Genomic DNA, 22,537 nt, shown 5'->3' on the forward strand with positions numbered 1-22,537 from the left:
GATGCACAGTTCACCCCACGGCTGAAACCACCCAACGGTGAAACCACACCACCCCTCCACAGACCACCCCACGGCAAGCCCACCCCACGGATCCACAGTCCACCCCACGGTGAGACCACACCACTCCACAGTCCACCCCACAGCAAGCCTGCCCCACACCCCACCCCACCCCACCCCACCCCACTGTGAGACGGCACACAGTCCACCCCTTGGCAAGACCTCCACACTGTGACAACTCAGCCACACTCGCTATTCTATCATCATTGTCGCCACGTCTCGTGCAATGTAGCCTCTGCACCCGAGCTGCAGGGGGCGCTGGCACAGACAACACAGCAGTGTACATATCCTGCACGTGTCCACCATGCACAAGCGGTCCCACAAAACATCCTCGGTGTCGGTGATCTCTCAGTAAACAGGGAGCAGCCCACACTCACTGAGTGCAGGTATGGGACGTCGGAACTACCGAGCTTATTATGTACAGGAAGTAGAAGGCATCTCCCCGCCCCTCTGCCAGCTGCACTGCACGTTGGCGCCATCTTTCTTACTGGCATAGTGCGGTAATAGGGCAGGTTCATGTCCGCCATGTTGTTTTCAAAGAGAGGCTGATACTCACTTCCGGTTTTGAAATCTGAAACTCTTCTCCGCTGCTGGTGCCGATGTAACGTAATACGGGAGTACACGACATAAACATCGGGAATATGGAGGCGGCTGGCGACAATGAGCCGGTAACCAGAGAGGCTGCTCATCCCTGCACTGCTCCGGCCGCCCCGCACTGTCTGCAGCACCAGGTATCATCTCCGGTCACATGGCTGCTCTACGACTTTGTATACATGGATGTGTAATATATTCTAGGGCAAAAGGTCACTGTAGTCAGTGTAAGGTCGGGGGGCAGGTAACTGGTGATGTGCTGGTCTCCTCTGATGGAGGTAACTGGTGATGTGCTGGTCTCCTCTGATGGAGGTAACTGGTGATGTGCTGGTGTCTGATGGAGGTAACTGGTGATGTGCTGGTGTCTGATGGAGGTAACTGGTGATGTGCTGGTGTCTGATGGAGGTAACTGGTGATGTGCTGGTGTCCACTGATGGAGGTTACTGGTGATGTGCTGGTCTCCTCTGATGGAGGTAACCGGTGATGTGCTGGTGTCCTCTGATGGAGGTAACTGGTGATGTGCTGGTGTCCTCTGATGGAGGTAACTGGTGATGTGCTGGTGTCCTCTGATGGAGGTAACTGGTGATGTGCTGGTGTCCTCTGATGGAGGTAACTGGTGATGTGCTGGTCTCCTCTGATGGAGGTAACTGGTGATGTGCTGGTCTCCTCTGATGGAGGTAACTGGTGATGTGCTGGTGTCCTCTGATGGAGGTAACTGGTGATGTGCTGGTGTCCACTGATGGAGGTAACTGGTGATGTGCTGGTCTCCTCTGATGGAGGTAACTGGTGATGTGCTGGTCTCCTCTGATGGAGGTAACTGGTGATGTGCTGGTGTCCTCTGATGGAGGTAACTGGTGATGTGCTGGTCTCCACTGATGGAGGTTACTGGTGATGTGCTGGTCTCCTCTGATGGAGGTAACTGGTGATGTGCTGGTGTCCTCTGATGGAGGTAACTGGTGATGTGCTGGTGTCCACTGATGGAGGTAACTGGTGATGTGCTGGTCTCCTCTGATGGAGGTAACTGGTGATGTGCTGGTGTCCTCTGATGGAGGTAACTGGTGATGTGCTGGTCTCCACTGATGGAGGTAACTGGTGATGTGCTGGTCTCCTCTGATGGAGGTAACTGGTGATGTGCTGGTGTCCTCTGATGGAGGTAACTGGTGATGTGCTGGTGTCCACTGATGGAGGTTACCGGTGATGTGCTGGTGTCCTCTGATGGAGGTAACTGGTGATGTGCTGGTCTCCACTGATGGAGGTAACTGGTGATGTGCTGGTCTCCTCTGATGGAGGTAACTGGTGATGTGCTGGTCTCCACTGATGGAGGTAACCGGTGATGTGCTGGTCTCCACTGATGGAGGTAACTGGTGATGTGCTGGTCTCCTCTGATGGAGGTAACTGGTGATGTGCTGGTCTCCTCTGATGGAGGTAACTGGTGATGTGCTGGTCTCCTCTGATGGAGGTAACTGGTGATGTGCTGGTCTCCTCTGATGGAGGTAACTGGTGATGTGCTGGTCTCCTCTGATGGAGGTAACTGGTGATGTGCTGGTCTCCACTGATGGAGGTAACTGGTGATGTGCTGGTCTCCTCTGATGGAGGTAACTGGTGATGTGCTGGTCTCCTCTGATGGAGGTAACTGGTGATGTGCTGGTCTCCACTGATGGAGGTAACTGGTGATGTGCTGGTGTCTGATGGAGGTAACTGGTGATGTGCTGGTGTCTGATGGAGGTAACTGGTGATGTGCTGGTGTCTGATGGAGGTAACTGGTGATGTGCTGCTCTCCTCTGATGGAGGTAACTGGTGATGTGCTGCTCTCCTCTGATGGAGGTAACTGGTGATGTGCTGGTGTCTGATGGAGGTAACTGGTGATGTGCTGCTCTCCTCTGATGGAGGTAACTGGTGATGTGCTGGTGTCTGATGGAGGTAACTGGTGATGTGCTGGTGTCCACTGATGGAGGTAACTGGTGATGTGCTGGTCTCCTCTGATGGAGGTAACCGGTGATGTGCTGGTGTCCTCTGATGGAGGTAACTGGTGATGTGCTGGTGTCCTCTGATGGAGGTAACTGGTGATGTGCTGGTGTCCACTGATGGAGGTTACTGGTGATGTGCTGGTCTCCTCTGATGGAGGTAACTGGTGATGTGCTGGTGTCCTCTGATGGAGGTAACTGGTGATGTGCTGGTGTCCACTGATGGAGGTAACTGGTGATGTGCTGGTCTCCTCTGATGGAGGTAACTGGTGATGTGCTGCTCTCTGATGGAGGTAACTGGTGATGTGCTGGTGTCTGATGGAGGTAACTGGTGATGTGCTGGTGTCCACTGATGGAGGTAACTGGTGATGTGCTGGTCTCCTCTGATGGAGGTAACCGGTGATGTGCTGGTGTCCTCTGATGGAGGTAACTGGTGATGTGCTGGTGTCCTCTGATGGAGGTAACTGGTGATGTGCTGGTGTCCACTGATGGAGGTAACTGGTGATGTGCTGGTCTCCTCTGATGGAGGTAACTGGTGATGTGCTGGTGTCCTCTGATGGAGGTAACTGGTGATGTGCTGGTGTCCACTGATGGAGGTTACTGGTGATGTGCTGGTCTCCTCTGATGGAGGTAACTGGTGATGTGCTGGTGTCCTCTGATGGAGGTAACTGGTGATGTGCTGGTGTCCACTGATGGAGGTAACTGGTGATGTGCTGGTCTCCTCTGATGGAGGTAACTGGTGATGTGCTGGTGTCCTCTGATGGAGGTAACTGGTGATGTGCTGGTGTCCACTGATGGAGGTAACTGGTGATGTGCTGGTCTCCTCTGATGGAGGTAACTGGTGATGTGCTGGTGTCCTCTGATGGAGGTAACTGGTGATGTGCTGGTGTCCACTGATGGAGGTTACCGGTGATGTGCTGGTGTCCTCTGATGGAGGTAACTGGTGATGTGCTGGTCTCCACTGATGGAGGTAACTGGTGATGTGCTGGTCTCCTCTGATGGAGGTAACTGGTGATGTGCTGGTCTCCACTGATGGAGGTAACCGGTGATGTGCTGGTCTCCACTGATGGAGGTAACTGGTGATGTGCTGGTCTCCTCTGATGGAGGTAACTGGTGATGTGCTGGTCTCCTCTGATGGAGGTAACTGGTGATGTGCTGGTCTCCTCTGATGGAGGTAACTGGTGATGTGCTGGTCTCCTCTGATGGAGGTAACTGGTGATGTGCTGGTCTCCTCTGATGGAGGTAACTGGTGATGTGCTGGTCTCCACTGATGGAGGTAACTGGTGATGTGCTGGTCTCCTCTGATGGAGGTAACTGGTGATGTGCTGCTCTCCACTGATGGAGGTAACTGGTGATGTGCTGGTGTCCTCTGATGGAGGTAACTGGTGATGTGCTGGTCTCCTCTGATGGAGGTAACTGGTGATGTGCTGGTCTCCACTGATGGAGGTAACTGGTGATGTGCTGGTGTCCTCTGATGGAGGTAACTGGTGATGTGCTGGTCTCCTCTGATGGAGGTAACTGGTGATGTGCTGGTCTCCACTGATGGAGGTAACTGGTGATGTGCTGGTGTCCTCTGATGGAGGTAACTGGTGATGTGCTGGTCTCCTCTGATGGAGGTAACTGGTGATGTGCTGGTCTCCACTGATGGAGGTAACCGGTGATGTGCTGGTCTCCACTGATGGAGGTAACTGGTGATGTGCTGGTCTCCTCTGATGGAGGTAACTGGTGATGTGCTGGTCTCCTCTGATGGAGGTAACTGGTGATGTGCTGGTCTCCTCTGATGGAGGTAACTGGTGATGTGCTGGTCTCCTCTGATGGAGGTAACTGGTGATGTGCTGGTGTCCTCTGATGGAGGTAACTGGTGATGTGCTGGTCTCCTCTGATGGAGGTAACTGGTGATGTGCTGCTCTCTGATGGAGGTAACTGGTGATGTGCTGGTGTCTGATGGAGGTAACTGGTGATGTGCTGGTGTCCACTGATGGAGGTAACTGGTGATGTGCTGGTCTCCTCTGATGGAGGTAACCGGTGATGTGCTGGTGTCCTCTGATGGAGGTAACTGGTGATGTGCTGGTGTCCTCTGATGGAGGTAACTGGTGATGTGCTGGTGTCCACTGATGGAGGTAACTGGTGATGTGCTGGTCTCCTCTGATGGAGGTAACTGGTGATGTGCTGGTGTCCTCTGATGGAGGTAACTGGTGATGTGCTGGTGTCCACTGATGGAGGTTACTGGTGATGTGCTGGTCTCCTCTGATGGAGGTAACTGGTGATGTGCTGGTGTCCTCTGATGGAGGTAACTGGTGATGTGCTGGTGTCCACTGATGGAGGTAACTGGTGATGTGCTGGTCTCCTCTGATGGAGGTAACTGGTGATGTGCTGGTGTCCTCTGATGGAGGTAACTGGTGATGTGCTGGTGTCCACTGATGGAGGTAACTGGTGATGTGCTGGTCTCCTCTGATGGAGGTAACTGGTGATGTGCTGGTGTCCTCTGATGGAGGTAACTGGTGATGTGCTGGTGTCCACTGATGGAGGTTACCGGTGATGTGCTGGTGTCCTCTGATGGAGGTAACTGGTGATGTGCTGGTCTCCACTGATGGAGGTAACTGGTGATGTGCTGGTCTCCTCTGATGGAGGTAACTGGTGATGTGCTGGTCTCCACTGATGGAGGTAACCGGTGATGTGCTGGTCTCCACTGATGGAGGTAACTGGTGATGTGCTGGTCTCCTCTGATGGAGGTAACTGGTGATGTGCTGGTCTCCTCTGATGGAGGTAACTGGTGATGTGCTGGTCTCCTCTGATGGAGGTAACTGGTGATGTGCTGGTCTCCTCTGATGGAGGTAACTGGTGATGTGCTGGTCTCCTCTGATGGAGGTAACTGGTGATGTGCTGGTCTCCACTGATGGAGGTAACTGGTGATGTGCTGGTCTCCTCTGATGGAGGTAACTGGTGATGTGCTGCTCTCCACTGATGGAGGTAACTGGTGATGTGCTGGTGTCCTCTGATGGAGGTAACTGGTGATGTGCTGGTCTCCTCTGATGGAGGTAACTGGTGATGTGCTGGTCTCCACTGATGGAGGTAACTGGTGATGTGCTGGTGTCCTCTGATGGAGGTAACTGGTGATGTGCTGGTCTCCTCTGATGGAGGTAACTGGTGATGTGCTGGTCTCCACTGATGGAGGTAACTGGTGATGTGCTGGTGTCCTCTGATGGAGGTAACTGGTGATGTGCTGGTCTCCTCTGATGGAGGTAACTGGTGATGTGCTGGTCTCCACTGATGGAGGTAACCGGTGATGTGCTGGTCTCCACTGATGGAGGTAACTGGTGATGTGCTGGTCTCCTCTGATGGAGGTAACTGGTGATGTGCTGGTCTCCTCTGATGGAGGTAACTGGTGATGTGCTGGTCTCCTCTGATGGAGGTAACTGGTGATGTGCTGGTCTCCTCTGATGGAGGTAACTGGTGATGTGCTGGTCTCCACTGATGGAGGTAACTGGTGATGTGCTGGTCTCCTCTGATGGAGGTAACTGGTGATGTGCTGCTCTCCACTGATGGAGGTAACTGGTGATGTGCTGGTGTCCACTGATGGAGGTTACTGGTGATGTGCTGGTCTCCACTGATGGAGGTAACTGGTGATGTGCTGGTCTCCTCTGATGGAGGTAACTGGTGATGTGCTGGTGTCCACTGATGGAGGTAACTGGTAATGTGCTGGTCTCCACTGATGGAGGTAACTGGTGATGTGCTGGTGTCCTCTGATGGAGGTTACTGGTGATGTGCTGGTCTCCACTGATGGAGGTAACTGGTGATGTGCTGGTCTCCTCTGATGGAGGTAACTGGTGATGTGCTGGTCTCCTCTGATGGAGGTAACTGGTGATGTGCTGGTGTCCACTGATGGAGGTAACTGATGATGTGCTGGTCTCCTCTGATGGAGGTAACTGGTGATGTGCTGCTCTCCACTGATGGAGGTAACTGGTGATGTGCTGGTCTCCTCTGATGGAGGTAACTGGTGATGTGCTGGTGTCCTCTGATGGAGGTAACTGGTGATGTGCTGGTCTCCTCTGATGGAGGTAACTGATGATGTGCTGGTGTCCACTGATGGAGGTAACTGATGATGTGCTGGTCTCCTCTGATGGAGGTAACTGGTGATGTGCTGGTGTCTGATGGAGGTAACTGGTGATGTGCTGGTGTCTGATGGAGGTAACTGGTGATGTGCTGGTCTCCACTGATGGAGGTAACTGGTGATGTGCTGCTCTCCTCTGATGGAGGTAACTGGTGATGTGCTGCTCTCCACTGATGGAGGTAACTGGTGATGTGCTGGTCTCCTCTGATGGAGGTAACTGGTGATGTGCTGGTCTCCTCTGATGGAGGTAACTGGTGATGTGCTGGTCTCCTCTGATGGAGGTTACTGGTGATGTGCTGGTGTCCTCTGATGGAGGTAACTGGTGATGTGCTGGTGTCCACTGATGGAGGTAACTGCTGATGTGCTGGTCTCCTCTGATGGAGGTTACTGGTGATGTGCTGGTCTCCTCTGATGGAGGTAACTGGTGATGTGCTGGTGTCCACTGATGGAGGTTACTGGTGATGTGCTGGTCTCCACTGATGGAGGTAACTGGTGATGTGCTGGTGTCCTCTGATGGAGGTAACTGGTGATGTGCTGGTCTCCTCTGATGGAGGTAACTGGTGATGTGCTGGTGTCCTCTGATGGAGGTAACTGGTGATGTGCTGCTCTCCACTGATGGAGGTAACTGGTGATGTGCTGGTCTCCTCTGATGGAAATTACTGGTGATGTGCTGGTGTCCTCTGATGGAGGTAACCGGTGATGTGCTGGTCTCCTCTGATGGAGGTAACTGGTGATGTGCTGCTCTCCTCTGATGGAGGTAACTGGTGATGTGCTGGTCTCCTCTGATGGAGGTAACTGGTGATGTGCTGGTGTCCTCTGATGGAGGTAACTGGTGATGTGCTGGTCTCCTCTGATGGAGGTAACTGGTGATGTGCTGCTCTCCTCTGATGGAGGTAAATGGTGATGTGCTGCTCTCCTCTGATGGAGGTAACTGGTGATGTGCTGGTCTCCACTGATGGAGGTAACTGGTGATGTGCTGGTCTCCACTGATGGAGGTAACTGGTGATGTGCTGGTCTCCACTGATGGAGGTAACTGGTGATGTGCTGGTGTCCTCTGATGGAGGTAACTGGTGATGTGCTGGTGTCCACTGATGGAGGTTACTGGTGATGTGCTGGTCTCCACTGATGGAGGTAACTGGTGATGTGCTGCTCTCCTCTGATGGAGGTAACTGGTGATGTGCTGCTCTCCTCTGATGGAGGTAACCGGTGATGTGCTGGTCTCCTCTGATGGAGGTAACTGGTGATGTGCTGCTCTCCTCTGATGGAGGTAACTGGTGATGTGCTGCTCTCCTCTGATGGAGGTAACTAGTGATGTGCTGGTCTCCACTGATGGAGGTAACTGGTGATGTGCTGGTCTCCACTGATGGAGGTAACTGGTGATGTGCTGGTCTCCACTGATGGAGGTTACTGGTGATGTGCTGGTCTCCTCTGATGGAGGTAACTGGTGATGTGCTGGTGTCCTCTGATGGAGGTAACTGGTGATGTGCTGGTCTCCACTGATGGAGGTAACTGGTGATGTGCTGGTCTCCACTGATGGAGGTAACTGGTGATGTGCTGGTCTCCACTGATGGAGGTAACTGGTGATGTGCTGGTCTCCACTGATGGAGGTAACTGGTGATGTGCTGGTCTCCACTGATGGAGGTAACTGGTGATGTGCTGGTGTCCTCTGATGGAGGTAACTGGTGATGTGCTGGTGTCCACTGATGGAGGTTACTGGTGATGTGCTGGTCTCCACTGATGGAGGTAACTGGTGATGTGCTGCTCTCCTCTGATGGAGGTAACTGGTGATGTGCTGCTCTCCTCTGATGGAGGTAACCGGTGATGTGCTGGTCTCCTCTGATGGAGGTAACTGGTGATGTGCTGCTCTCCTCTGATGGAGGTAACTGGTGATGTGCTGCTCTCCTCTGATGGAGGTAACTGGTGATGTGCTGGTCTCCACTGATGGAGGTAACTGGTGATGTGCTGGTCTCCACTGATGGAGGTAACTGGTGATGTGCTGGTCTCCACTGATGGAGGTTACTGGTGATGTGCTGGTCTCCTCTGATGGAGGTAACTGGTGATGTGCTGGTGTCCTCTGATGGAGGTAACTGGTGATGTGCTGGTGTCCACTGATGGAGGTAACTGGTGATGTGCTGGTCTCCACTGATGGAGGTAACTGGTGATGTGCTGGTCTCCACTGATGGAGGTAACTGGTGATGTGCTGCTCTCCTCTGATGGAGGTAACTGGTGATGTGCTGCTCTCCTCTGATGGAGGTAACCGGTGATGTGCTGCTCTCCTCTGATGGAGGTAACTGGTGATGTGCTGGTGTCCACTGATGGAGGTTACTGGTGATGTGCTGGTCTCCACTGATGGAGGTAACTGGTGATGTGCTGGTGTCCTCTGATGGAGGTTACTGGTGATGTGCTGGTCTCCACTGATGGAGGTAACTGGTGATGTGCTGGTCTCCTCTGATGGAGGTAACTGGTGATGTGCTGCTCTCCTCTGATGGAGGTAACTGGTGATGTGCTGCTCTCCTCTGATGGAGGTAACTGGTGATGTGCTGCTCTCCTCTGATGGAGGTAACTGGTGATGTGCTGCTCTCCTCTGATGGAGGTAACTGGTGATGTGCTGCTCTCCTCTGATGGAGGTAACTGGTGATGTGCTGCTCTCCTCTGATGGAGGTAACTGGTGATGTGCTGGTCTCCACTGATGGAGGTAACTGGTGATGTGCTGGTCTCCACTGATGGAGGTAACTGGTGATGTGCTGGTCTCCACTGATGGAGGTAACTGGTGATGTGCTGGTCTCCACTGATGGAGGTTACTGGTGATGTGCTGGTCTCCACTGATGGAGGTAACTGGTGATGTGCTGGTCTCCTCTGATGGAGGTAACTGGTGATGTGCTGCTCTCCTCTGATGGAGGTAACTGGTGATGTGCTGCTCTCCTCTGATGGAGGTAACTGGTGATGTGCTGGTCTCCACTGATGGAGGTAACTGGTGATGTGCTGGTCTCCACTGATGGAGGTAACTGGTGATGTGTTGGTCTCCACTGATGGAGGTAACTGGTGATGTGCTGGTGTCCTCTGATGGAGGTAACTGGTGATGTGCTGGTGTCCACTGATGGAGGTTACTGGTGATGTGCTGGTCTCCACTGATGGAGGTAACTGGTGATGTGCTGCTCTCCTCTGATGGAGGTAACTGGTGATGTGCTGCTCTCCTCTGATGGAGGTAACCGGTGATGTGCTGGTCTCCTCTGATGGAGGTAACTGGTGATGTGCTGCTCTCCTCTGATGGAGGTAACTGGTGATGTGCTGCTCTCCTCTGATGGAGGTAACTGGTGATGTGCTGGTCTCCACTGATGGAGGTAACTGGTGATGTGCTGGTCTCCACTGATGGAGGTAACTGGTGATGTGCTGGTCTCCACTGATGGAGGTTACTGGTGATGTGCTGGTCTCCTCTGATGGAGGTAACTGGTGATATGCTGGTGTCCTCTGATGGAGGTAACTGGTGATGTGCTGGTCTACACTGATGGAGGTAACTGGTGATGTGCTGGTCTCCACTGATGGAGGTAACTGGTGATCTGCTGGTCTCCACTGATGGAGGTAACTGGTGATGTGCTGCTCTCCTCTGATGGAGGTAACTGGTGATGTGCTGCTCTCCTCTGATGGAGGTAACCGGTGATGTGCTGCTCTCCTCTGATGGAGGTAACTGGTGATGTGCTGGTGTCCACTGATGGAGGTTACTGGTGATGTGCTGGTCTCCACTGATGGAGGTAACTGGTGATGTGCTGGTGTCCTCTGATGGAGGTTACTGGTGATGTGCTGGTCTCCACTGATGGAGGTAACTGGTGATGTACTGGTGTCCACTGATGGAGGTTACTGGTGATGTGCTGGTCTCCACTGATGGAGGTAACTGGTGATGTGCTGCTCTCCTCTGATGGAGGTAACTGGTGATGTGCTGGTGTCCACTGATGGAGGTTACTGGTGATGTGCTGGTCTCCACTGATGGAGGTAACTGGTGATGTGCTTGTCTCCTCTGATGGAGGTAACTGGTGATGTGCTGGTCTCCACTGATGGAGGTAACTGGTGATGTGCTGCTCTCCTCTGATGGAGGTAACCGGTGATGTGCTGGTCTCTGATGGAGGTAACCGGTGATGTGCTGGTCTCCTCTGATGGAGGTAACTGGTGATGTGCTGGTCTCCTCTGATGGAGGTAACTGGTGATGTGCTGGTCTCCACTGATGGAGGTAACTGGTGATGTGCTGCTCTCCTCTGATGGAGGTAACTGGTGATGTGCTGGTGTCCACTGATGGAGGTTACTGGTGATGTGCTGGTCTCCACTGATGGAGGTAACTGGTGATGTGCTGGTCTCCACTGATGGAGGTAACTGGTGATGTGCTGGTGTCCTCTGATGGAGGTTACTGGTGATGTGCTGGTCTCCACTGATGGAGGTAACTGGTGATGTGCTGGTGTCCACTGATGGAGGTTACTGGTGATGTGCTGGTCTCCACTGATGGAGGTAACTGGTGATGTGCTGCTCTCCTCTGATGGAGGTAACTGGTGATGTGCTGGTGTCCACTGATGGAGGTAACTGGTGATGTGCTGGTCTCCACTGATGGAGGTAACTGGTGATGTGCTGGTCTCCACTGATGGAGGTTACGGGTGATGTGCTGGTCTCCTCTGATGGAGGTAACTGGTGATGTGCTGGTGTCCTCTGATGGAGGTAACTGGTGATGTGCTGGTCTCCACTGATGGAGGTAACTGGTGATGTGCTGGTCTCCACTGATGGAGGTAACTGGTGATCTGCTGGTCTCCACTGATGGAGGTAACTGGTGATGTGCTGCTCTCCTCTGATGGAGGTAACTGGTGATGTGCTGCTCTCCTCTGATGGAGGTAACCGGTGATGTGCTGCTCTCCTCTGATGGAGGTAACTGGTGATGTGCTGGTGTCCACTGATGGAGGTTACTGGTGATGTGCTGGTCTCCACTGATGGAGGTAACTGGTGATGTGCTGGTGTCCTCTGATGGAGGTTACTGGTGATGTGCTGGTCTCCACTGATGGAGGTAACTGGTGATGTGCTGGTGTCCACTGATGGAGGTTACTGGTGATGTGCTGGTCTCCACTGATGGAGGTAACTGGTGATGTGCTGCTCTCCTCTGATGGAGGTAACTGGTGATGTGCTGGTGTCCACTGATGGAGGTTACTGGTGATGTGCTGGTCTCCACTGATGGAGGTAACTGGTGATGTGCTTGTCTCCTCTGATGGAGGTAACTGGTGATGTGCTGGTCTCCACTGATGGAGGTAACTGGTGATGTGCTGCTCTCCTCTGATGGAGGTAACCGGTGATGTGCTGGTCTCTGATGGAGGTAACCGGTGATGTGCTGGTCTCCTCTGATGGAGGTAACTGGTGATGTGCTGGTCTCCTCTGATGGAGGTAACTGGTGATGTGCTGGTCTCCACTGATGGAGGTAACTGGTGATGTGCTGCTCTCCTCTGATGGAGGTAACTGGTGATGTGCTGGTGTCCACTGATGGAGGTTACTGGTGATGTGCTGGTCTCCACTGATGGAGGTAACTGGTGATGTGCTGGTCTCCACTGATGGAGGTAACTGGTGATGTGCTGGTGTCCTCTGATGGAGGTTACTGGTGATGTGCTGGTCTCCACTGATGGAGGTAACTGGTGATGTGCTGGTGTCCACTGATGGAGGTTACTGGTGATGTGCTGGTCTCCACTGATGGAGGTAACTGGTGATGTGCTGCTCTCCTCTGATGGAGGTAACTGGTGATGTGCTGGTGTCCACTGATGGAGGTTACTGGTGATGTGCTGGTCTCCACTGATGGAGGTAACTGGTGATGTGCTTGTCTCCTCTGATGGAGGTAACTGGTGATGTGCTGGTCTCCACTGATGGAGGTAACTGGTGATGTGCTGCTCTCCTCTGGTGGAGGTAACCGGTGATGTGCTGGTCTCTGATGGAGGTAACCGGTGATGTGCTGGTGTCCACTGATGGAGGTAACTGGTGATGTGCTGGTGTCCTCTGATGGAGGTAACTGGTGATGTGCTGGTCTCCACTGATGGAGGTAACTGGTGATGTGCTGGTGTCCTCTGATGGAGGTAACTGGTGATGTGCTGGTCTCTGATGGAGGTAACCGGTGATGTGCTGGTGTCCACTGATGGAGGTAACTGGTGATGTGCTGGTGTCCTCTGATGGAGGTAACTGGTGATGTGCTGGTCTCTGATGGAGGTAACCGGTGATGTGCTGGTGTCCACTGATGGAGGTAACTGGTGATGTGCTGGTGTCCTCTGATGGAGGTAACTGGTGATGTGCTGGTGTCCACTGATGGAGGTAACTGGTGATGTGCTGGTGTCCACTGATGGAGGTAACTGGTGATGTGCTGGTCTCTGATGGAGGTAACTGGTGATGTGCTGGTGTCTGATGGAGGTAACTGGTGATGTGCTGGTGTCCTCTGATGGAGGTAACTGGTGATGTGCTGGTCTCCTCTGATGGAGGTAACCGGTGATGTGCTGGTCTCCACTGATGGAGGTAACTGGTGATGTGCTGGTGTCCACTGATGGAGGTTACTGGTGATGTGCTGGTCTCCACTGATGGAGGTAACTGGTGATGTGCTGCTCTCCTCTGATGGAGGTAACTGGTGATGTGCTGGTGTCCACTGATGGAGGTTACTGGTGATGTGCTGGTCTCCACTGATGGAGGTAACTGGTGATGTGCTTGTCTCCTCTGATGGAGGTAACTGGTGATGTGCTGGTCTCCACTGATGGAGGTAACTGGTGATGTGCTGCTCTCCTCTGATGGAGGTAACCGGTGATGTGCTGGTCTCTGATGGAGGTAACCGGTGATGTGCTGGTCTCCTCTGATGGAGGTAACTGGTGATGTGCTGGTCTCCTCTGATGGAGGTAACTGGTGATGTGCTGGTGTCCACTGATGGAGGTTACTGGTGATGTGCTGGTCTCCACTGATGGAGGTAACTGGTGATGTGCTGGTCTCCACTGATGGAGGTAACTGGTGATGTGCTGGTGTCCTCTGATGGAGGTTACTGGTGATGTGCTGGTCTCCACTGATGGAGGTAACTGGTGATGTGCTGGTGTCCACTGATGGAGGTTACTGGTGATGTGCTGGTCTCCACTGATGGAGGTAACTGGTGATGTGCTGCTCTCCTCTGATGGAGGTAACTGGTGATGTGCTGGTGTCCACTGATGGAGGTTACTGGTGATGTGCTTGTCTCCACTGATGGAGGTAACTGGTGATGTGCTTGTCTCCTCTGATGGAGGTAACTGGTGATGTGCTGGTCTCCACTGATGGAGGTAACTGGTGATGTGCTGGTGTCCTCTGATGGAGGTAACTGGTGATGTGCTGGTCTCTGATGGAGGTAACCGGTGATGTGCTGGTGTCCACTGATGGAGGTAACTGGTGATGTGCTGGTGTCCTCTGATGGAGGTAACTGGTGATGTGCTGGTCTCTGATGGAGGTAACCGGTGATGTGCTGGTGTCCACTGATGGAGGTAACTGGTGATGTGCTGGTGTCCTCTGATGGAGGTAACTGGTGATGTGCTGGTGTCCACTGATGGAGGTAACTGGTGATGTGCTGGTGTCCACTGATGGAGGTAACTGGTGATGTGCTGGTCTCTGATGGAGGTAACTGGTGATGTGCTGGTCTCTGATGGAGGTAACTGGTGATGTGCTGGTGTCCTCTGATGGAGGTAACTGGTGATGTGCTGGTGTCTGATGGAGGTAACTGGTGATGTGCTGGTGTCCTCTGATGGAGGTAACTGGTGATGTGCTGGTGTCTGATGGAGGTAACTGGTGATGTGCTGGTGTCTGATGGAGGTTACTGGTGATGTGCTGGTCTCCTCTGATGGAGGTAACTGGTGATGTGCTGGTCTCCACTGATGCAGGTAACTGGTGATGTGCTGGTCTCTGATGGAGGTAACTGGTGATGTGCTGGTGTCCTCTGATGGAGGTAACTGGTGATGTGCTGGTCTCCTCTGATGGAGGTAACTGGTGATGTGCTGGTCTCTGATGGAGGTAACTGGTGATGTGCTGGTGTCCTCTGATGGAGGTAACTGGGGATGTGCTGGTCTCCTCTGATGGAGGTAACTGGTGATGTGCTGGTCTCCTCTGATGGAGGTAACTGGTGATGTGCTGGTCTCTGATGGAGGTAACTGGTGATGTGCTGGTGTCCTCTGATGGAGGTAACTGGTGATGTGCTGGTGTCCTCTGATGGAGGTAACTGGGGATGTGCTGGTCTCCTCTGATGGAGGTAACTGGTGATGTGCTGGTCTCCACTGATGGAGGTAACTGGTGATGTGCTGGTCTCTGATGGAGGTAACTGGTGATGTGCTGGTCTCCACTGATGCAGGTAACTGGTGATGTGCTGGTCTCTGATGGAGGTAACTGGTGATGTGCTGGTGTCCTCTGATGGAGGTAACTGGTGATGTGCTGGTCTCCTCTGATGGAGGTAACTGGTGATGTGCTGGTCTCTGATGGAGGTAACTGGTGATGTGCTGGTGTCCTCTGATGGAGGTAACTGGTGATGTGCTGGTCTCCTCTGATGGAGGTAACTGGTGATGTGCTGGTCTCCACTGATGGAGGTAACTGGTGATGTGCTGGTCTCCTCTGATGGAGGTAACTGGTGATGTGCTGGTCTCCACTGATGGAGGTAACTGGTGATGTGCTGGTCTCCTCTGATGGAGGTAACCGGTGATGTGCTGGTCTCCTCTGATGGAGGTAACCGGTGATGTGCTGGCCTCTGATGGAGGTAACTGGTGATGTCTTGGTGTCCACTGATGCAGGTAACTGGTGATGTGCTGGTGTCCTCTGATGGAGGTAACTGGTGATGTGCTGGTCTCTGATGGAGGTAACTGGTGATGTGCTGGTCTCCTCTGATGGAGGTAACTGGTGATGTGCTGGTCTCTACTGATGGAGGTAACTGGTGATGTGCTGGTCTCCTCTGACGGAGGTAACTGGTGATGTGCTGGTCTCCACTGATGGAGGTAACTGGTGATATGCTGGTCTCCACTGATGGAGGTAACTGGTGATGTGCTGGTCTCCACTGATGGAGGTAACTGGTGATGTGCTGGTCTCCTCTGATGGAGGTAACTGGTGATGTGCTGGTCTCTGATGGAGGTAACTGGTGATGTGCTGGTGTCCTCTGATGGAGGTAACTGGTGATGTGCTGGTCTCCTCTGATGGAGGTAACTGGTGATGTGCTGGTCTCTGATGGAGGTAACTGGTGATGTGCTGGTGTCCTCTGATGGAGGTAACTGGTGATGTGCTGGTCTCCTCTGATGGAGGTAACTGGTGATGTGCTGGTCTCCACTGATGGAGGTAACTGGTGATGTGCTGGTCTCCTCTGATGGAGGTAACTGGTGATGTGCTGGTCTCCACTGATGGAGGTAACTGGTGATGTGCTGGTCTCCTCTGATGGAGGTAACCGGTGATGTGCTGGTCTCCTCTGATGGAGGTAACCGGTGATGTGCTGGCCTCTGATGGAGGTAACTGGTGATGTCTTGGTGTCCACTGATGCAGGTAACTGGTGATGTGCTGGTGTCCTCTGATGGAGGTAACTGGTGATGTGCTGGTCTCTGATGGAGGTAACTGGTGATGTGCTGGTCTCCTCTGATGGAGGTAACCGGTGATGTGCTGGCCTCTGATGGAGGTAACTGGTGATGTCTTGGTGTCCACTGATGCAGGTAACTGGTGATGTGCTGGTGTCCTCTGATGGAGGTAACTGGTGATGTGCTGGTCTCTGATGGAGGTAACTGGTGATGTGCTGGTCTCCTCTGATGGAGGTAACTGGTGATGTGCTGGTCTCTACTGATGGAGGTAACTGGTGATGTGCTGGTCTCCTCTGACGGAGGTAACTGGTGATGTGCTGGTCTCCACTGATGGAGGTAACTGGTGATATGCTGGTCTCCACTGATGGAGGTAACTGGTGATGTGCTGGTCTCCACTGATGGAGGTAACTGGTGATGTGCTGGTCTCCTCTGATGGAGGTAACTGGTGATGTGCTGGTCTCCACTGATGGAGGTAACTGGTGATGTGCTGGTCTCCTCTGATGCAGGTAACTGGTGATGTGCTGGTCTCCTCTGATGGAGGTAACTGGTGATGTGCTGGTCTCCACTAATGGAGGTTACTGGTGATGTGCTGGTCTCCACTGATGGAGGTAACTGGTGATGTGCTGGTCTCCTCTGATGGAGGTAACTGGTGATGTGCTGGTCTCCACTAATGGAGGTTACTGGTGATGTGCTGGTCTCCACTGATGGAGGTAACTGGTGATGTGCTGGTCTCTGATGGAGGTAACTGGTGATGTGCTGGTCTCCACTGATGGAGGTAACTGGTGATGTGCTGGTGTCCTCTGATGGAGGTTACTGGTGATGTGCTGGTCTCCACTGATGGAGGTAACTGGTGATGTGCTGGTGTCCACTGATGGAGGTTACTGGTGATGTGCTGGTCTCCACTGATGGAGGTAACTGGTGATGTGCTGCTCTCCTCTGATGGAGGTAACTGGTGATGTGCTGGTGTCCACTGATGGAGGTTACTGGTGATGTGCTGGTCTCCACTGATGGAGGTAACTGGTGATGTGCTTGTCTCCTCTGATGGAGGTAACTGGTGATGTGCTGGTCTCTGATGGAGGTAACTGGTGATGTGCTGGTCTCCACTGATGGAGGTAACTGGTGATGTGCTGGTGTCCTCTGATGGAGGTTACTGGTGATGTGCTGGTCTCCACTGATGGAGGTAACTGGTGATGTGCTGGTGTCCACTGATGGAGGTTACTGGTGATGTGCTGGTCTCCACTGATGGAGGTAACTGGTGATGTGCTGCTCTCCTCTGATGGAGGTAACTGGTGATGTGCTGGTGTCCACTGATGGAGGTTACTGGTGATGTGCTGGTCTCCACTGATGGAGGTAACTGGTGATGTGCTTGTCTCCTCTGATGGAGGTAACTGGTGATGTGCTGGTCTCTGATGGAGGTAACTGGTGATGTGCTGGTCTCCACTGATGGAGGTAACTGGTGATGTGCTGGTGTCCTCTGATGGAGGTTACTGGTGATGTGCTGGTCTCCACTGATGGAGGTAACTGGTGATGTGCTGGTGTCCACTGATGGAGGTTACTGGTGATGTGCTGGTCTCCACTGATGGAGGTAACTGGTGATGTGCTGCTCTCCTCTGATGGAGGTAACTGGTGATGTGCTGGTGTCCACTGATGGAGGTTACTGGTGATGTGCTGGTCTCCACTGATGGAGGTAACTGGTGATGTGCTTGTCTCCTCTGATGGAGGTAACTGGTGATGTGCTGGTCTCCACTGATGGAGGTAACTGGTGATGTGCTGGTGTCCTCTGATGGAGGTAACTGGTGATGTGCTGGTCTCTGATGGAGGTAACCGGTGATGTGCTGGTGTCCACTGATGGAGGTAACTGGTGATGTGCTGGTGTCCTCTGATGGAGGTAACTGGTGATGTGCTGGTCTCTGATGGAGGTAACCGGTGATGTGCTGGTGTCCACTGATGGAGGTAACTGGTGATGTGCTGGTGTCCTCTGATGGAGGTAACTGGTGATGTGCTGGTGTCCACTGATGGAGGTAACTGGTGATGTGCTGGTGTCCACTGATGGAGGTAACTGGTGATGTGCTGGTCTCCACTGATGCAGGTAACTGGTGATGTGCTGGTCTCTGATGGAGGTAACTGGTGATGTGCTGGTGTCCTCTGATGGAGGTAACTGGTGATGTGCTGGTGTCTGATGGAGGTAACTGGTGATGTGCTGGTGTCCTCTGATGGAGGTAACTGGTGATGTGCTGGTGTCTGATGGAGGTAACTGGTGATGTGCTGGTGTCTGATGGAGGTTACTGGTGATGTGCTGGTCTCCTCTGATGGAGGTAACTGGTGATGTGCTGGTCTCCACTGATGCAGGTAACTGGTGATGTGCTGGTCTCTGATGGAGGTAACTGGTGATGTGCTGGTGTCCTCTGATGGAGGTAACTGGTGATGTGCTGGTCTCCTCTGATGGAGGTAACTGGTGATGTGCTGGTCTCTGATGGAGGTAACTGGTGATGTGCTGGTGTCCTCTGATGGAGGTAACTGGGGATGTGCTGGTCTCCTCTGATGGAGGTAACTGGTGATGTGCTGGTCTCCTCTGATGGAGGTAACTGGTGATGTGCTGGTCTCTGATGGAGGTAACTGGGGATGTGCTGGTCTCCTCTGATGGAGGTTACTGGTGATGTGCTGGTCTCCACTGATGGAGGTAACTGGTGATGTGCTGGTGTCCTCTGATGGAGGTAACTGGTGATGTGCTGGTCTCCACTGATGGAGGTAACTGGTGATGTGCTGGTGTCCTCTGATGGAGGTTACTGGTGATGTGCTGGTCTCCACTGATGGAGGTAACTGGTGATGTGCTGGTGTCCACTGATGGAGGTTACTGGTGATGTGCTGGTCTCCACTGATGGAGGTAACTGGTGATGTGCTGCTCTCCTCTGATGGAGGTAACTGGTGATGTGCTGGTGTCCACTGATGGAGGTTACTGGTGATGTGCTGGTCTCCACTGATGGAGGTAACTGGTGATGTGCTTGTCTCCTCTGATGGAGGTAACTGGTGATGTGCTGGTCTCCACTGATGGAGGTAACTGGTGATGTGCTGGTGTCCTCTGATGGAGGTAACTGGTGATGTGCTGGTCTCTGATGGAGGTAACCGGTGATGTGCTGGTGTCCACTGATGGAGGTAACTGGTGATGTGCTGGTGTCTGATGGAGGTAACTGGTGATGTGCTGGTGTCTGATGGAGGTTACTGGTGATGTGCTGGTCTCCTCTGATGGAGGTAACTGGTGATGTGCTGGTCTCCACTGATGCAGGTAACTGGTGATGTGCTGGTCTCTGATGGAGGTAACTGGTGATGTGCTGGTGTCCTCTGATGGAGGTAACTGGTGATGTGCTGGTCTCCTCTGATGGAGGTAACTGGTGATGTGCTGGTCTCTGATGGAGGTAACTGGTGATGTGCTGGTGTCCTCTGATGGAGGTAACTGGGGATGTGCTGGTCTCCTCTGATGGAGGTAACTGGTGATGTGCTGGTCTCCTCTGATGGAGGTAACTGGTGATGTGCTGGTCTCTGATGGAGGTAACTGGTGATGTGCTGGTGTCCACTGATGGAGGTTACTGGTGATGTGCTGGTCTCCACTGATGGAGGTAACTGGTGATGTGCTGCTCTCCTCTGATGGAGGTAACTGGTGATGTGCTGGTGTCCACTGATGGAGGTTACTGGTGATGTGCTGGTCTCCACTGATGGAGGTAACTGGTGATGTGCTGGTGTCCTCTGATGGAGGTTACTGGTGATGTGCTGGTCTCCACTGATGGAGGTAACTGGTGATGTGCTGGTGTCCACTGATGGAGGTTACTGGTGATGTGCTGGTCTCCACTGATGGAGGTAACTGGTGATGTGCTGCTCTCCTCTGATGGAGGTAACTGGTGATGTGCTGGTGTCCACTGATGGAGGTTACTGGTGATGTGCTGGTCTCCACTGATGGAGGTAACTGGTGATGTGCTTGTCTCCTCTGATGGAGGTAACTGGTGATGTGCTGGTCTCCACTGATGGAGGTAACTGGTGATGTGCTGCTCTCCTCTGATGGAGGTAACCGGTGATGTGCTGGTCTCTGATGGAGGTAACCGGTGATGTGCTGGTCTCCTCTGATGGAGGTAACTGGTGATGTGCTGGTCTCCTCTGATGGAGGTAACTGGTGATGTGCTGGTCTCCACTGATGGAGGTAACTGGTGATGTGCTGCTCTCCTCTGATGGAGGTAACTGGTGATGTGCTGGTGTCCACTGATGGAGGTTACTGGTGATGTGCTGGTCTCCACTGATGGAGGTAACTGGTGATGTGCTGGTCTCCACTGATGGAGGTAACTGGTGATGTGCTGGTGTCCTCTGATGGAGGTTACTGGTGATGTGCTTGTCTCCTCTGATGGAGGTAACTGGTGATGTGCTGGTCTCCACTGATGGAGGTAACTGGTGATGTGCTGCTCTCCTCTGATGGAGGTAACCGGTGATGTGCTGGTCTCTGATGGAGGTAACCGGTGATGTGCTGGTCTCCTCTGATGGAGGTAACTGGTGATGTGCTGGTCTCCTCTGATGGAGGTAACTGGTGATGTGCTGGTCTCCACTGATGGAGGTAACTGGTGATGTGCTGGTCTCCACTGATGGAGGTAACTGGTGATGTGCTGCTCTCCTCTGATGGAGCTAACTGGTGATGTGCTGGTCTCCACTGATGGAGGTAACTGGTGATGTGCTGGTCTCCTCTGATGGAGGTAACTGGTGATGTGCTGGTCTCCTCTGATGGAGGTAACTGGTGATGTGCTGGTCTCCTCTGATGGAGGTAACTGGTGATGTGCTGGTGTCCTCTGATGGAGGTAACTGGTGATGTGCTGGTGTCCTCTGATGGAGGTAACTGGTGATGTGCTGGTCTCCTCTGATGGAGGTAACTGGTGATGTGCTGGTCTCCACTGATGGAGGTAACTGGTGATGTGCTGCTCTCCTCTGATGGAGGTAACTGGTGATGTGCTGGTCTCCTCTGATGGAGGTAACTGGTGATGTGCTGGTCTCCACTGATGGAGGTAACTGGTGATGTGCTGGTCTCCACTGATGGAGGTAACTGGTGATGTGCTGCTCTCCTCTGATGGAGGTAACTGGTGATGTGCTGGTCTCCTGATGGAGGTAACTGGTGATGTGCTGGTCTCCTCTGATGGAGGTAACTGGTGATGTGCTGGTCTCCTCTGATGGAGGTAACTGGTGATGTGCTGGTCTCCTCTGATGGAGGTAACCGGTGATGTGCTGGTCTCCACTGATGGAGGTAACTGGTGATGTGCTGGTCTCCACTGATGAAGGTAACTGGTGATGTGCTGGTCTCTGATGGAGGTAACTGGTGATGTGCTGGTCTGATGGAGGTAACTGGTGATGTGCTGGTCTCCTCTGATAGAGGTAACTGGTGATGTGCTGGTCTCCTCTGATGGAGGTTACTGGTGATGTGCTGGTCTCTGATGGAGGTTACTGGTGATGTGCTGGTCTCCACTGATGGAGGTAACTGGTGATGTGCTGGTCTCCTCTGATGGAGGTAACCGGTGATGTGCTGGTCTCCACTGATGGAGGTAACTGGTGATGTGCTGCTCTCCTCTGATGGAGGTAACTGGTGATGTGCTGGTCTCCTCTGATGGAGGTAACTGGTGATGTGCTGGTGTCCTCTGATGGAGGTAACTGGTGATGTGCTGGTGTCCTCTGATGGAGGTAACTGGTGATGTGCTGGTCTCCTCTGATGGAGGTAACTGGTGATGTGCTGGTCTCCACTGATGGAGGTAACTGGTGATGTGCTGCTCTCCTCTGATGGAGGTAACTGGTGATGTGCTGGTCTCCTCTGATGGAGGTAACTGGTGATGTGCTGGTCTCCACTGATGGAGGTAACTGGTGATGTGCTGGTCTCCACTGATGGAGGTAACTGGTGATGTGCTGGTCTGATGGAGGTAACTGGTGATGTGCTCTTCTCCTCTGATGGAGGTAACTGGTGATGTGCTGGTCTCCTCTGATGGAGGTTACTGGTGATGTGCTGGTCTCTGATGGAGGTTACTGGTGATGTGCTGGTCTCCACTGATGGAGGTAACTGGTGATGTGCTGGTCTCCTCTGATGGAGGTAACTGGTGATGTGCTGGTCTCCACTGATGGAGGTAACTGGTGATGTGCTGGTCTCCTCTGATGGAGGTAACCGGTGATGTGCTGGTGTCCACTGATGGAGGTAACTGGTGATGTGCTGGTCTCCTCTGATGGAGGTAACTGGGGATGTGCTGGTCTCCTCT

The 22,537-nt window shown here is 53.1% G+C and overlaps 1 protein-coding gene across 3 annotated transcripts in view; it reads left to right on the top strand.

Moving 5' to 3' along the window:
* The first annotated feature begins 608 nt into the window (after window positions 1-608).
* Window positions 609-22,537, top strand: part of LOC138650974 (uncharacterized) — a 59,298-nt gene continuing 37,369 nt past the window's right edge. For all 3 annotated transcript variants that reach the window (XM_069740865.1, XM_069740866.1, XM_069740867.1), the window contains exon 1: window positions 609-788. In XM_069740865.1, the coding sequence (XP_069596966.1) occupies window positions 699-788 (90 nt within the window). In that variant the 5' untranslated portion in view covers window positions 609-698. The remainder of the gene's footprint in view (window positions 789-22,537) is intronic.

The sequence above is a fragment of the Ranitomeya imitator genome, chromosome 10 (genome assembly GCF_032444005.1).
Source record: "Ranitomeya imitator isolate aRanImi1 chromosome 10, aRanImi1.pri, whole genome shotgun sequence".
NCBI lineage: Eukaryota > Metazoa > Chordata > Amphibia > Anura > Dendrobatidae > Ranitomeya > Ranitomeya imitator.